The sequence below is a fragment of the Cricetulus griseus genome, chromosome X (genome assembly GCF_003668045.3).
Source record: "Cricetulus griseus strain 17A/GY chromosome X, alternate assembly CriGri-PICRH-1.0, whole genome shotgun sequence".
Lineage (NCBI taxonomy): Eukaryota > Metazoa > Chordata > Mammalia > Rodentia > Cricetidae > Cricetulus > Cricetulus griseus.
Window position 1 is genome coordinate 108,365,097 of NC_048604.1, and position 16,107 is coordinate 108,381,203.

Sequence of the window (16,107 nt, forward strand, 5' to 3'; positions counted from 1 at the left end):
TGAATGGGCCCCAAAGAGCCAATTCAAGCACTAAGGATAAATCCTGGTCCCACTGCCAATGGTCCCACAGACTGCCCAAGCCACACAACTGTCACTCACATTCAGAGGACCTATTTGGTCCTATGCAGGTCCCCCTGTATTCCCATCAGTCTAGAGTCAGTGAGTTCCCACTAACTCAGGTCAGCTGTTTCTGTGGGTATCCCCACAATGGTCTTGAACCTTTTCCTTATATTATCTCTCCTCCCTCACTTCGACTGCACTCCCAGTGCTTAGCTGTGGATCTCTGCATCTGCTTCCATCAGTTGCTGGATGAAGGTTCTATGATAACAATTAAGGTATCCATCAATCTGATTACAGGGGAAGACCAGTTCAGGCTCCCTCTCCAATATTGCTTAGGGTCTTAGCTGGGGTCATCCTTGTGGATTCCTGGGAATTTCCCTAGTTCCAGGATTCTCCCTACCCTCATAACTAACTCCCTTGTAAGTGAATATTAGATGTAAAACAAAGGATTACCAGCCTATAGTCCACAACCTCAGAGAATCTAGATAACAAGGGGAACCCTAAGAGAGAGATACATGGATCCCCCTGGGAAAGGGAAATAGACAACATCTCCTGAGAAAATAGGGAGGGGGGAGAAGGAATGGCAGAAAGGGAGTGGGAGGGGAGAAGAGGAGGAGAAGAACACAAGGGAGATGGATGGTAGAGATGGGGGAGGGACTGAGAGGGAGAGCAAGAGAGCCATGTTTATTTCTTAACCACTAGTTCCTTCAGTATTCTCATAGCGACAGTTTCTTCTCTTTGGGGTCACCAGCACATCCTCTATTATCTCCCACCTTGAAGATCCCACCTTCAATCCCAGTATATATGGAATCCAATCTGTCATTTAGCTGGGTGGTAGTGGCACACACCTTTAATCCCAGCACTCAGGAGGCAGAGGCAGGCTGGTTCACAGAGAGTTCCCCCGGCAAGCTCCAAATCTACACAGAGAAACAGTCTTGAAAACTCCCAAAAAATCAAACAAACAAACAAACAAAGAAGATCCCAGTTGGGCTAATGGTGCACACCTGTAATCCCAGTATTTAGGAGGTAGAGGCAGGAGGATCAGGAGTTGAAAGTCATCTTCCCCTGCTTATCAAGTGTGAAACCAGTTTGGGCAACAGGAAAAACCCTGTCTCAAGAAAAATAAATAAATAAAATGAAGAACCTCCTTAGAATTGTGTGAGCCCTTCTCTCTACTGCCTACTTTCTTTCACAGCCAAACTTTTCCAACTACAAGGTACTTTTTTTTTTTTTAACAGACAGGGTTTCTCTGTGTAACAGTCCTGTCTATCCTCTAACTCACTTCTATGCTGAAATCTGTTTTTCTTTTTAAGGTTTATTTATTTTGGTTTTAATGTGTGTGAATGTTTTGACCAAGTGGGTATCTGTGCACTGAATACGTGGCTGTTGCTCTGGGAGGTCAGAAGAGGGCAGCGGATCTTCTGGAACTGGAGTTACAGACAGTTGTTCTTGGGTCATTTGCAAGAGGAGCAAGTACCAAGTACTGAGCCATCCCTTCATCCCTTTTGTCTGTTTTGGTTTGGTTTGAGACAAGATTCATGTAGTCCTGGTTGGCCTGGAATTCACTGTGTAGACCAGGCTGGCCTCAAACTCACAGAGATCTACTTGTCTCTGTGCTGAGGCAAGCACCTGCATACATAGCCCCATCTTCTTTATTTTTATTAACCTTCCATTCTTTGCTTTTCCTTCCTTTTCCTTTATTCCTTTCTTTCTTTTCCATAGTTTCTCATGTGGATCAGGTTACCCTGAAACCCACTATATAGTAATGTAGATGACAGTGGCCTTACCTGCCTTGCTTCTGCCGTATGAGTGCTGAGATTCCAGGCATGTATCACTAGGCCTCAGGTCACCTCTTTAAAAACATTTTTATTTATTTAGTGGTGTGAGTGTGTGTCTGTACATATGCACACACATACATGCCATAGCACTTGTGTGGAGGTGAGAGGATAATTGGTGGTAGTTAATTTTTTTTTCCTTCATTGTATGGGACCCCAGGATGGAACTCAGGTAGTCAGGCTTGGCAGAAAGTGACTTAACTCACCGAGCTATCTGGTCAGGCCCATGTCTGTCTGTCTGTCTGTCTGTCTGTCTGTATGCATGTATTATATGTGTATGTATGTATATATGTGTGTATACATATAATTGAAAATAATTTTTGTACAATACATTCTGATCACAGACTCCCCTCCCCCAGCTCCACCCAGATACTACTTTCCTCCTCACCCACCCAACTCTTCTTCCTTTCTTTCTCTCTCTTTAGAAACCAACAGGCAAACAAAACAAAATTAGAAAAAAAAACAACAAAGAGCAAAGGAAACACATGCAGATACACTCCCCCACACAAAAGCAAAACTCATAAAACACAAAATCAGAAACCATAATATACAAGCAAAAGGTCAGAAAGACAAAAAAAAGTACAAACAAAGCAATATGAGAAAATAGACTACAAAAATACCATTGAATTCATTTTTTTGTTGGCTATCTGCTGCTGGGTGTGGAGCCTGCCTGCCCTTAAGTGTGGTTTGTATACTCAGTCCTTTTTGAGCAGGTATCAGTTGGAGATACCCTCTGGACTTGGGATGGGGGCTTGTGTCTATTTTTCCTCTAATCACTAGAACCGCATCTGCAGGACCTGTGCATGCTGCCCCAGTTTCTGTCAGTTCAGCTGTGTATCAGTCCTGCTGTATTTAGAAGGCCTGGTCTCCCTGATGTCCTCCATCTCTTCTGCCTCTTTCAATCTTTTCACCTCCTCTTCTGTGGAGTTCTGAAGAGGGATTTGATGAAGATATTCCACTTAAGACTGAGTATTCCAAGCTAGGTGTGGTGGCACACATTCCTTTAATCCCAGCACTCGGGAGGCACAGGCAGGCAGATCTCTGAGAGTTCGAGGCCAGCCTGGTCTACACAGCGAGTTCCAGGACAGCCAGGGCTACACAGAGAAACCCAGTCTTGGAAAAAAATGGGCTGGGTGTTCAAAACTCTCCCACTCTCTACACTTTGTCCAGACGTGGGGCGCTGTACTACAAGAGGAAGCTTGTCTGATGATGGCTGAGTGAGACACCGATCTATGAAGATAGCAGAATGTCATTAGGAGTCATTTTGTTGTTGTCTTCAGCAGAACAAACTCTTACTTTTCTAAGTGTTCCTCCCTCTAAATGCTTGTAGTTGAATAAGTACTAACTTTGCTTATCATATAGCTTAAAGACCGTGTCATAACAATCATAGAACACTGGATGATCTTATTCGCAATGCTGCCTCATCCTGAAACTCTTTCCTGCTGTGTAATCAGGGGTCTGGCTTTACCTGAGGGGGAAAGGAACTCAGGCTTGGCTGGGGGGGGGCAGTGCTGGACTGTCTGTCCCCACTGGCACTTTTTAAAAATTTATATCTTGATCTTTCTTGTTTCACGCTAAAAATTTGTCCCCTAAGTACTTCGGCTGCATTACATAAATGTTGGTATGCTATATTTTAAAAATTCATTTCTGTGTGTTTTCCAATTTCCCTTTGATTTTTTTCTTTGATTTTCATTTCCACAAAATGGAGAGCATAAGTTTACACAGATTTATGGATTTCACAAGTTTCTTTCTCTTACTTACTTTGTATTCTTTCAATTTTAATCATTTTTGGTCTGGGGATGAAACCCCAGGAACCCAGAATGCTAGACAAAGTGGGTAGAACCATGGTCAGCCCTCAGTCCTCTAAAATCTACTGTGCTCTGCCATCCAGACTACTATATGGTATATCTTGGAAAATGTTCTTGTGAACTTCAGGAAAAGATCTATTCGGTGCTAAGTGTGGTGTTTCGTGATCATCCTAGGATTTAGGAGGGTGAGCTTAGGAGTGTCAGCATGCAATCCCAGTCTGGCTCCATGGTGTAAACTGAAGTTCCTAGAGAAAACAAAAACTATTATCTGTATAGAAGGTTCTACAAGGCCAAATGACTGGCCCTTGTGATTGCGGAGAGTTAAAATGTTACAGATGAGGGACAAATCACCTTGAGCTACTTTTAGTGCCTTTGAAAACCATTCCTTGTCTCCCCTTGTTTCTGAACTAAAAGCCTTGTGACTATCAAAACCTTTAAAATACATTCTTAGCAGTGAGCACCCACAAATCCAAAAGCTAAGAATGTCATCAGGCTGATCAGTGGTGGCACACAACTTTAATCCCACCACTTGGGAGGCAGACGCAGGCTGATCTCTGTGAGTTCCAGGACAGCCAAGGCTGTTATACAGAGAAACCTTGTGTGGAATAAACAAACAAACAAAAAAAAACTAAAACCAAAACAAAACAGAATATCATCAGATAGTATCTGAAACCTATGCAGAATTTCCCTCACCCCATTACCTGTGGTCCCTATCGAAGGATTTAGTAAGTGCTTTGACTTATGACTTTCTTTGTTCTCTTTCACTAAAATGTCATTTAAGCACTTCCACAAAAGAAATTATCTTTCTGGAAAATCTGAATCCTGGCCATGGTCACTCATATGTGACACAAGAATGAACTGTCTTTTGTTGCCTTTGAGGTAAGAGTAGTGTTTTTGTGTTGACAATAGCAAGTCTCTGGAAGAAGAAGGGGGAGCAAAAAGAGAAGGAGGAGAAAAACTCAGGGAGTACAACCATCTACCACAAGCCTGAGACTCGACCTGATTTCTATTGTGGAACTCACTTGGTGAAAGGAGAGAAACACACACACACACACACACACACACACACACACACACACACACACACACACACACAAACACCACAAATAGATAAATGAAAAACTATGCTTGTGAGCTGGAAAGGTTGCTCAGTGGTTAGGAACAGAGGTCCTGAGTTCAAATCCCAGCAACCACATGATGGCTCACAACCATCTGAAATGACATCTGCCACCATTTTCTGGCCTGCAGGGATACATGCAGATAGAACACTATACATAATATGTAAATAAAATCATTTTTCAAAAAGAAAAATATGTTTGTGTGTGGGTTGTGCTGTTAAAATGTGCATTCTAGTTCTCTGACTGGAAGCAGCTCTGTCACCTCAGCCCCTCACCTCTGAAAACATACCTGCTCCAAGTTCATCCCTACCAGTTCCTTGGTGAGGAGCACCTCTTAGCTACTGCACCCTCTGCTACCTTCAGTGGCACTGAACTGACCAGAGACCGTGACAAAGGAGAACCTTGGCAGCTTGGCAGTCCCGCATCCCTTGACCTCATTTGTCTGTAGCTGAGGCTTCCAAACCAAAGCTATTTCAAAGGACATCCATACAGCCAAGTCCAAAAGGGGCTGGGACATTCGTACAGCCAACTGCCAATGTCCCAGCCCCCAATGGACTTGGCTCTGGGGGCTGGAATTGGGTCTGTATTTGAGAGCTCTGTCGTTGGTTATGCTGGGAACCCTCTCCTGAAACAGCAGCTGTTGTGTTACCATCTGGGGTTTTGATTGGGTTTGTTTTCTCTGCCACTTAAAGAAGTAAAAAGTAGGAAGAATCTCAAGCTTGACAGTCAACAGCTGGGAAATTCTCAAATGTAGCAGGCCAAACCAGCCTGATGAAGAAAAAGCCTTTATTAGGGGTGACAAAGCACATATATACAGCAAGCACACAGAGCAAAACAGATGGGGAAGGAAATCAAAGTCCAGTTTCTCCTTGCCTGCTTGTTGTTGTTTACGTCTTTGAGGGGTTTTCCTCCCCTAATTTAGGGTTGGTCAGTTTGAAGAAAGACAGGATGGCTGATTGGCCCACAACTGTTGTGTAACAAGTCTTGATCTAGCCTTGACTTTGTTGAGCCAGGCCATCAGCAGGGGCCTTAGTGGCAGGAGGAAAAGCCTATAAGGCCTTTAAGTTGTCAGGCTTTTATCTCAGGTTAGGGAGGTAAGAAGGAAGCCATTCATGTCGCAAGCTGAAGAAGCAAGCTTCTGTCTTGTTTACCATCTTTATTACCTTGTCATGGCATCTTTCCCTGTCTGTCTGCCTGTCAGGAAATCTAACTCCTAGTCTCTCAGTTCTATGATTCTGGGCTTTGCCCTCTCAGAAGCTATGGCACTCTTTTGCCCTCTGATGCCCGTTCTCATTCTCTTTGCCTTGCAAAGCAAAAGTAGCCATATCCTCTTCTACTTCTAGTTCAACCTTGCATGTCTCCTCTGTCCTGTGTGTGCCTCAATCTTAGGCTTTTTTTTTTCTTTTGGCTTTTCGTGATAGGATCTCTCTGTATAGCTCTGGCTATCCTGGAACTTGCTCTATAGACTAGGCTGGCTTTAAACTCATGAAGATCCGTGCTTCTGCCTCCTGAGTGCTGAGATTAAAGGCGTGTGCCATCAACATCGGGCTCTATTTATGTTTAAAAGCCATCTAATAGTAAAGGCAACCTAGGCTCATTCCTGTTTATGATTAAATCTGTTTCTCAAAGATTGGGCTATGCCTCACCTGCAACCTTAACTACAAATGGCTCTGTACTGCCTGTTCCAGGAAGCGGCAACCATGCCTTTGTTTCAAAAAGTTGTTTATAACCATCTTGCAATCCTATCCTTGTTTCAAAGGTTGTTATGATTACCTGTTGCTATGACTACTTTATGACCACCCTGCAATCATGTATGTTTCAGGAGGTGGTTATGACTAGCTTCTTATGCTTATGTTCTGCTCCTGTAACCCCACCTATTTTCCCCCTTTTGGAAATCCCCTATCCCTAAACTATAAAAACTTTTGTCTTCCTCACATCTAATGCTGACCTCTTAAAGCTCACCTTAGGGGGAGGCAGCCTGTGTACACGAATAGAAAAGCTTGTTTTAATTAATTGCTCGCTTTAATTAATTTGGCCATGATGATTTGGGCCAGTGGTCTTTCTCCTTCCTCCTTTACCTGTACTTTCCAGGAAGTCTGGGGAACGTAATTGTTTCAGTGTTTGAGAACGAAGACAAAACTGTATAATAAGACAAACGTGTATTTTGCTGCAGTTGGCAGTACTGTTCTATACAGGTGTTATGATGCTGTTTGAAATCTTAAAAATTACATTTATTTATTGTGTGTGAGCACATGTGCCTGTTCGTGCCACCAAGGACATAGAGGGGAAAGGGGAAACTGCAGGAATTTGTGGGGCTTAGGGATCGAACTCAGGTCGTCAGGCAAAGGGGCAGCCTCTTAGGGGCCCTCAACTGTAGGTTCTTTCTCTCCTCCCCTCTCCTGTCCTCTCTCCTCTCTCTCCCCATTTCTCCCTCCCTCTTTCTTTCAGCTATGCTCCCTAAGTCCTCTTCTCCAGGTTCAACTTTAATTATTAGGATTTACTGTGGTAAGTGACATCATCTACCACTGACACAATTTTCGACTCTTCTGGTCTTGCCGCCAGGTCAGCAGAAAACGAATCTGCGTTTTGAGAATCGGCTTTTGGCTCGTTTTGCCTGAGGAAGTCGTCTGCGCGGTTGGGCTGCCTGGGAGCCACGTGATCTAAAGGGATGATGGCGGGCGCAGCAGAAGACGTGCGAACGCTCTTCGGAGCTGCTATCCGCGCGGCTCTGGAGGCTTGGCCTGCATTACAGGTGAGTGAGGCCACGGCGGGGGTCACAATTAGAGCTGGGGCAAAATAAGAGCTGGCAGGGCGAGGTGCCAGAGCCTCGGCTGGGCGGTGTAGGCGGCACACTCCCAGGCCATGGCAGGCCACGCCACTCTGATTTCCATGCTGTCATGGTTGGCTTGGGCCTGTGTTCACAGATCGCTGTGGAGAATGGCTTCGGGGGCGTACACACCCAGGAGAAGGCCGAATGGCTGGGGGGTGCAGTGGAGGATTACTTCATCGCCAATGGTGAGTGAGTGTGAGACATTGCTGTCTGTCTGTCTGGTTTTGGAGCGGCAGAGCCTCGTTCTGGGGAGCCCGCGCTTTCTCATGCCGAATGAATGGTGACGTTGGAATCAGACTCTTGCGTTTCGAGTGCGTTGCAAGCAATGACACTGCATAGTGCTATGATCCTGGACAACACATTTTTACCTTCCAGAGAGCCATTTTCTTAGTTCCTAAAATGGTTATGAAAAGATCTGGTTAATAGAACTCTTCGAGCCATATCATGTAGCTTGAAAAAAAAATGCTGTCTCGAAAAATACAAAAAAAACAAAAAAAATTGCTGGATCAGGGGAGGGAAAGATGGCGCCGTGGGCAAAGGCTGGCAAGCATAACAATTCGAATTTGATAGATGGGACCACGTGGAAGGAGATATGAGTCACTTAAGATGTCCTCTGACTACCCCTACACAAGTAAACGTAATTTAAAAATTGTTGTGTGGGAGTGTAGCCCAGTGGTAGAGCACTTTCCTAGCATGCTCATGTTTCTGGCTGCCATTCCTAGCACAACCAAAACCAACAGCAGTACCTCTAATAAAATAAAAGGCCAGACCCTGTGTTGCAGGCCTGTAAGTCTGAACAACTTCACCACGACCTTGTCTTACAATAAAAAATAGAGTTGGGGATATAAGCTTGTGGATGTGCTTACCAACTACTGTGAGACTCTAGGTTCAGTCCCCCCCTGCCACGAATGAATGAATAAGTAAATGAATGAAAGAAGCAAATATAATAGTATTAAATTCATAGCCAATCTAGCATATGGGCCATGTGATTCTAGCACTAGGGAGACTGAAGTAGGAGAACTGCTTTGAGTTTGAAGCCAGCCTTGGTTATATACCCAGAACTTGCCTTTAAAATAAAAAAGGGGCTAGAGAGATGCTTAGTTTCCTGTTTTTCCAGAGGACAGAAGTTAGGTTCCCAGCACACATGTCTGGCAGCTCACAAACTCCTGTAACTCCAGCTCCAGAGGATCCAAAGTCTTCTTCATCTGCACACATGTGCACCTATACATAATTAACAAATAAGTAAAATGCAGATGGAAAGATGGCTCAGCAGTTGTTCTTTCAAAGGACATGAGTTCAGTTCCCGGCATCCACATGTTGACTCATACCTGTCTATAACCCCAGTTCCAGGGGAATCTGACACTATCTTCTGTCCTCTGTGGGCACCAGGCATGCACATAGTGCACAGGCAAAATCCTCCTCCAAAATATTTCAATATGTCATAAGAATTAAGCATTTTACACATTTTTAGGATTAAATTTGACAGTCTGGAATTTTAAAGGTCTTAATGGGGGCACTTCTTAATTGAGACTAGCCACATTTCAAGTGCCTGTGCTCAGTGACCACACATGGCTACTTCTACAGCAAAGATCTACACCTTCCTTTTATCTTTGTGGGAAATTACAGAACAAAAGGACCTAGTGGGAATAGTACATGCTGTGGTTTTTATAAAATTCTCCATTGATATCCTAGTTTTACTGGATGATAAGTGTTATGATAAAGAGGTGCTCAGAATTCTTGAGTTATCTGAGCCTGAGGAGAAGCCTTTTGTTTTTTGTTGTATTTTGGTTTTTGAGACAGAGTTTCTCTGTGTGTCGCTGGCCTAGAACTCTGTAGACCAGGCTGGCAGCCTTTTTGGGGGAGGGGGGGCGGGGTCAGAGTAGTGATTGGGGTGGGTCTTAAGGAATGAAAAGGAGTAAACTAGCTAGAGACATAATGCACACTCAGAGGAGTTGAGGAGATAAGTGTTGTATTTTGAAAGGGCCAGCTGCATTGTAGTAAGGGAATGGAAGCGTGGTAGAGTATGAGTGTGTGTGTGCAAAGACACCCTAAAGTATAAGGGATGGGAGGCCTTGTGTGCCTTTGATTATATCCTTTAGGCCAGTGTTTATAAAATTCAAGCTATAGAAGACTTGTCCACTTAAGATATTCAATGCAGAAAAGGTTTCTCCAGTCAAATTACATAAGCTTTTTTCCCCAGCTGATATTTTAGTAGTAGTAGTAGTAATTGGAGACAGTATCTCCTTTTATAGTCCAGGCTGTTGTGGAATTTATGTTCCTCCTGCTTCATTTTCTTGAGTGCAGGGATTGCAGGTGTGTGCCAATGATCCTCGCTTTGTTTTCCATTAGCTTTCTATGAAAATCCTCATTAAAACTCAGCAAAATTGAGCTGGGGATGTAGCTCAGTTGGTAGACTACTTGCCTAACATGTAAGAAGCCCTGGTTTCAATCCCCAGAGCCACATTAACCAGGCATGGTGATTCATGCTTGTAATCTTAGCATCTAGAAGATGAAGGCAGGGGGATCACCAGTCACTAGGAGTTCTAGGCTACCCTTGAGCTACACAGTTGGATGCTAGCCTGGGCTACATGATAACCTGTAACAAAACAAAACAACCCCTTAAACTCAGCAGAATATTTCTCAAAGGTAAACTTTACAATAGGTAATAAAATTCATAAGCATGTTCTAAGGTAATAGGATGGTGTTTGTTAGCTAGAAAATTCAGAACATAGTGTAGACTATGAGAAGGAAACACTCGTGAGAAGGCACTTTTGGTTTAGAAAATAAGGGATAAAATATGGCAGTGGCAATGGTCAGGAAAAAGAGAGTATTTATTTGTCCATAGAGGGGTTTGGGAAAAGAGACAGATTTATGATGAGTGGCAGGGTAGATTAGGAAACTTCCATTGGCTAGAGGGACCTTGGAGGATTGGATGCTGGTTTGGAGGCAGGATAATAAATTTGGCTTTGCAGGTGGGAACTTGAGGCACCTGTCTAATATCTGGATACATAATTTGCCTGAGTAGAAGAGAAATTTGGAAGCTGTTAGATTTTATTCGCAGGTAAAAGCAGTGTGGAAGAGTTGTGTCTGGGAGAAGGCACATAGAGAAGTGAAAGCTAGTCTTTCACTCAGAAAACACAAGAGCATGGGCCTGTAAGATAACTGAGGTTCAATGAACAGGGCTTAGCTAGAGTCACAAAGTTTGATGGTGGTTATTAAGGTTATGATTTCATTCTTAAAAGTAGTGCATCCAGCTGAGGGTGTGGTTCAGTGGTTGAGTGTTTGCCCAGCATGTGCTAGACTCTGGGGTTGATCCCCAGCGCGCGCGCGTGCGCGCGCACGCACACACACACACACACACACACACACACACACACACAAAAAAAAAAAAAAAAATGCCATATCCATATCCATGGCCCTTGAGTCTTTGGACTCCTGTATTAGTGGAGCCAGAGCTGTGAAGGGTCTCTACACTTCAAATACTTCAGCTCTGAAGTGATGCAAATTAATATTAGGCATCTTATCTCACTTGTTCCAAGCTTTGTGTTAGATGAGTCCTCCTAACAGACCCCAAGGAGGCTGCATTGGCCTCTCTTTAGAAATGAGAAATCGAAGGCTCTGAGGCTATTTCAAGGTCACCTCCCACTGAGGTCAGTTAGAATAGGCAAGGTGAAAGAGGGTGTTTTAGTGAATAAAGGTTCGCTGCACCTTTACCTACCAACCAGATACAGCAGGCAGGTATTGAAGAATAGTGGGCAAGGCTAATGATGTTGGTCTTTGGCTAAAGAGTCCTATTCTTTCCTTTTTAGTTGACTTGGCGCTGGAAGAGATAGAAGATTTCCTTGGAGAGCTGATGACCACTGAGTTTGATACAGTTGTGGAAGATGGGAGCCTGCCCCAGGTGAGCATATGGAGACAGCTATCAACCCCCACCTGCTCTTTCTTCTCCCTACTGTCTATTTGGGACAAGATTCTTGGTTCTGACCATTCTTTTTTTGAGGCATAGACAAGATTTCCTATTGCATTTTCAAATATTACCTTTATTTCTCTTTAGATCATTCTCAACCAGGTATTTTCCCCACATGCCACAAGCTGGGCCAGATCAAATTCCACCCCTATTCTGATTTACACTGCTCACCCTGATGAGATTCTCTTTCATTTGCATCTTCTCTCCCTCTTTTTTTTTTTGAGACAGTGTTTTATTCTTTAGCCTAGGCAGCTTGAAATGTACTGTGTATCCCAGGCCATCCTCAAATTCATAGCAGTCATCCTGCCTCAGCCTCCCAAGTACTGGGATTATAGGTGTGCAATTCTAGTACCTTCTCTTCCAGGAGGCCCTCATTCAAGACTTCATACCCTCACCCAAGCCCTTGATTTATGGTTGCTTCCCTGGACTATTGTTGCTTTATTTTTTGAGACAGGGTCTTACTATGTTGCCCTGGCTGTCCTGGAAACTTACTGTGTAGACCAGGCTGGCCTTGAGCTCATACAAATCTGCTTGCCTCTACCTCCTGAGTGCTGGGATTAAAGGCCTGTGCCCCCACTCTAAGCTGTTTTATTTTGACAATGTCTACCTTAAACTCACAGTCCTGTCTCAGAGGCCTCCCCACATTATATGCATCCTTCACTCTTCCCAGCTGCTTGGATGAACTTCTTGGGGAGAAAAGAGCCCCATTTTTTCCCCTGGAAAATCCCAACCCCTTCTCTACTCTGCTGTAAGCAGAGGCTGGTTTTATGGTAGATTGTCTGAAAACTCCAAACTGATTGAATGTTTCCTTGGTAGGTGAGTCAGGAGCTGCAGACCATGTTCCAACACTTCCAGAAGGGTGATGGGGCTGCTCTGCAGGAGATGACTTCTAACATCAACCAAAAAAAGTGCAAGGTCACGGCTACCCCACTTAAGACAGCCAAAGAAACTGGGGTGGATGAAGAAGATGTGGACAGCGTGGAAGAAATGGAGGTGAAAGAGGTGCCTGTGCGTGCGTGGGCAGAGGTGTCTCAAATGTAAATTTTTCTTTGGAAGAGTAGCTAGATTCTCAGGGAAGTGATGGTGGTTGTAGGTGGTGGTGGTATTATCAAGAAAGATAGTTCACATAGCCATGGGAAAGTTGGGAGCACAGCATGGGTAATTACTTAGTGTTCTCTCTTATATTTTCCTTCCAGGTGACAGCTACAAATGATGGGACCACAACAGATGTGGTCTGCCCCCAGCCTCAACCTTCTGATCCAGACCCCCAGACTATTAAGGAAGAGGATATAGTAGAAGATGGTTGGACCATTGTCCGGAGAAAGAAATGAATAGGGCAGTAAATGGTTTGGGCACTTGTCTGTTAAGTGTTATGAAAGAGTTATAGGGGCTGTTTTGGAAGGCTATACACCTGTCCTGATAACCATATTCCTACCTTGTTCTGATAACCATATTCTTACTAGGGAAGAAAAGCCCTAGGATCCTTGGTTGTGTTGATGGGACCTATTTCAGCCCCTTGAACCCTAAGGTACCATATGAGAGAGAAGACCAGGTTTCCCAGCACAGTGCCTCCTAGCTGCAGTGAATGTGAAGTGGGTGATGACTGTGGCTGCGGTTGGAGTAGAATCCAGACTTGTGGACAGCAGGCAGGCACATTTGTGGAAAGGATGGGAATTCCACAGTGGGAGGCTGGCTGGATTGGGAATAGTAAGATAAACATGCAGTTGGATGACAGAGTAGATGTAAGTGTGGTACCTCCCCAGTGTCCCCAACCCCAGCCTCCCACGGAGCAACTCTTATTGCCCAGAACTTGTATCCTTCTGTGAATGCTCCCACCCTGATACTTTTGAGTGTTTGAAGTACTCGACTAAGTGGTGAACTTGAGAAAGTAGGGCTGTTTTAAGTCCAGGGATGAGGCTTAAGACCTTAATAACATAACACCTTCTTGTTTAATCCATGACTTAACCTTGGAATCAGCCTTCTGAGAGCTGAGCTTCAGATTTCAGTGAAAGAGTAGTTTCTGCACCCATAGCTTCCCCCCCCCCAAGTAGCCTGGGACTTTGGACAAACGGACGGACCATAGCAGTGCTCTGAAAGTTACTGTAAGCCTGAAATAAACTGTATTTTTCTTTAAAAAACAGTATCCATTGTCCTCCCCCCTCCCATTCCCGTCCTGCCCAGTGGCCCTGCCATGGGTGTGGACGATAAAATACTGGATTGCTTTGGGGCTAGGTAGAAGCTATAAGCCATGGGAAAGGCAAGAAGGGTCTAGTCACCACCCCATGTAAAGTCATACATGTGAAGACACTGGCTGAGGAGGCAAGGATGGGTTGGGGTTTCAGGGTCAGTAACAGAGCTGGCACTTGGTCTCCTGCCTCTGGTGTTTTTGTGGGGAACTGGGTGGAAGTAGGATCTGTGGGGTATTGGGAGGAAATAGCCTAATTCAAGTGAGTCTAGCAATTAGCTCCTGCCCTCCCTGGGGACAAGGATTTAAAAAATTAACATCAATGTAGGAATAGTTTTTAAAAAGCCCACATTTTGTGAAAAGATGAATTAAAAAACCCAAGACCCAGCATTCGGGATTGAAAGTGCCCGTGGTGGGAATTCAAGTATTGACTGCATTGGGAGTGGGCTAGGGCCCCCAATTGAACATGGGCAGATGGAGTGTGGGGCAGGAGTTTCCAGTTCCCCCCAAACCCTCTAGGTCTTGTCTCGGGTCTGGGAGGCTTCAGGAGGTTCGGCAGTGGCTCCTGCGGCTGCCACTGGTGTCTCCTCCATCTCCCTGTCCTCAGACAGTGTGGGCCCTGGGCAGAACGTGTCCCCACGGCCCGCCCTGCCAAGCACAGCCATCCAGCGCCGCTGGAGTTCTTCTGTCTCTGGGCTGAAGTACCAGCTTAGGTGGCTCTGGGTGATCTTGAAGACATGCCTCCTGTCAGGCCGCTCCCCTGCCTCAGGAGGCCCCACCTCAAAGCCGATGAGGGGCAGGCTGCGCTGGGCTTTCACATCCTGGGGAGGAGTGACAGAGCTAGTGTCAATTAGGGGGCTGGACTGTGCCCTCTGCCCAGTCTAATAACTTTGTTTCATTGTTTCCTCTGCTGAAGACCCTTGCCTTCACTGTAATGAACAGGAAAAGTCTAAACTAGGACTAGAAGGCAGGCTGGCTTACGTATGTCTCCTCCCATGCCCAAACCAACTGCTAGTATTTACTATTATAGATTCAGGTCTTTGGTTATTTCCTCTATCTGCACCGTCAGACCTAAAGTACCTGTCTCTACTCCTGTTTTCCACAAAGCTAGACTTCCCACCTTACCCCCATTTTCCCTCCATATGTTGGTCTTCAAAAACACTTGTCTCTACATACTGTCACATAAGGATGGGGGTTTTGATTTTTCCCTTTGCTAGGCTCACCCTGCCCCCAAAGGACACGGCATACAGGGGAGGGGCAGCCTGGTTTCGTCAGCTGGTTGAAAAAACATGAAGGAGTGGGATGCACACCTGAGGGGCTCCATAGATGTACAGCACCAAGGGTTCATTCTCAGGAACCACAAACCATGCCTTGTGCCATCCTTTCCCACCCTTCTCCATGTAGTGCAGGAAGCTGCAGATGACGCTGTTCTCAGCAGCCACTGAGGCCTGTTTCTGTGATCAGAGACACAGGGTACATCAATGTTGACAGAAGACTTTGCTCCTGGTTTAAACAGCCCCATAGTGTATGGACTATCTCTCAGACAGAGGTAGCAAAGCATATGTAGCAGAAATGATTCAGCCTTTGTCACTTAGGTAAGCAAGGTTAGGTATGGCTGCTGCCTTTAACAGCTAGTGGAAGGGGTGTGCAGACCACAGTGGGGATTCTGAAAGCCAGGCACTCTACAGTCTAAGTGACATTCACAGCTAACCTTTTTCATCTTTCATTATATACGCATTGCCTGCTCTGAGAAAGTCCTTCTAACACTGATGAAAGGGATGAGTGGGTGGTTAACACCATCTGTCCCAGAATCCTAACAATAGAGGAAAATGCAGGACTTGTGAGAAGAGCACAGACTGTTTCTGATATTTCAATTAGCAGAAGCAAGGCAATTTAAAGTCCTGGTGTAGAGTAAGCTCCCTTACATTTGGGATACTTCGATTCATTTAAAAAACAATCACCCCCAATTGTCCTAGAAAGATAGGAAGCATCAGTATTAACAGTGAGAGCTTCTGGGTGTAAAGGAATATGTCTTTTTATGTTGTGTTACTTAAGCTATTCCATAATAAAAGGATAATTGGTTCTTTAAGAAAATCCTGTAGGCCAAGGCAGGAGAATTGGAAATTCAAAGCCAGTTTAGGCTATGCAGTGAGACTTTGTCTTAGATAAAACAAAACCTAGCCAAATACTCTCTCTGGGCTTTAGTTTTTGTTCATATGTAAATGAAGCATAAGAATATGGGTTGGTCAGTTACCGTGTTAAATGTGCACAGTACTTTAATAAACATTACTCTTTTAACCGTTA

The 16,107-nt window shown here is 44.7% G+C and overlaps 2 protein-coding genes and 1 pseudogene across 7 annotated transcripts in view; 2 read left to right on the forward strand and 1 right to left on the reverse strand.

Annotated features, from left to right (window-relative positions):
• Nucleotides 1–6,256, forward strand: part of LOC113839170 — a 55,217-nt pseudogene extending 48,961 nt beyond the window's left edge.
• A 1,158-nt stretch (nt 6,257–7,414) lies between these two features.
• Nucleotides 7,415–13,756, forward strand: Tsr2 (TSR2 ribosome maturation factor). Of its 5 annotated transcripts, none has more exons than XM_027432152.2 (5): nt 7,415–7,573; nt 7,746–7,836; nt 11,461–11,552; nt 12,435–12,644; nt 12,815–13,756. In XM_027432152.2, exons 1-5 carry the CDS (start codon nt 7,490–7,492, stop codon nt 12,947–12,949), a joined length of 612 nt encoding a protein of 203 aa, XP_027287953.1. In that variant the 5' UTR covers nt 7,415–7,489; the 3' UTR covers nt 12,950–13,756. The 5 variants fall into 5 exon arrangements, with proteins under 5 accessions (XP_027287953.1, XP_027287954.1, XP_027287957.1 ...); XM_027432153.2 differs by having other exon boundaries at nt 12,435–12,626; XM_027432156.2 differs by having other exon boundaries at nt 12,435–12,655; nt 12,815–12,947.
• Nucleotides 13,716–16,107, reverse strand: part of Fgd1 (FYVE, RhoGEF and PH domain containing 1) — an 80,700-nt gene continuing 78,308 nt past the window's right edge. For both annotated transcript variants that reach the window (XM_027432148.2, XM_027432147.2), the window contains 2 exons: nt 15,114–15,257; nt 13,716–14,624 (listed from right to left, as the gene is read on the reverse strand). In XM_027432148.2, coding sequence (XP_027287949.1) covers nt 14,319–14,624; nt 15,114–15,257 — 450 coding nt within the window. In that variant the 3' untranslated portion in view covers nt 13,716–14,318. The remainder of the gene's footprint in view (nt 14,625–15,113; nt 15,258–16,107) is intronic.

Coding starts and splice junctions, on each gene's coding strand:
- Tsr2 (XM_027432152.2), top strand. CDS start 7,490: ATGATGGCGGGCGCAGCAGAAGACGTGCGAACGCTCTTCGGAGCTGCT. Junction 7,837..11,460: donor GGATTACTTCATCGCCAATG/GTGAGTGAGTGT, acceptor TTTCCTTTTTAG/TTGACTTGGCGCTGGAAGAG. Junction 11,553..12,434: donor AAGATGGGAGCCTGCCCCAG/GTGAGCATATGG, acceptor TTTCCTTGGTAG/GTGAGTCAGGAGCTGCAGAC.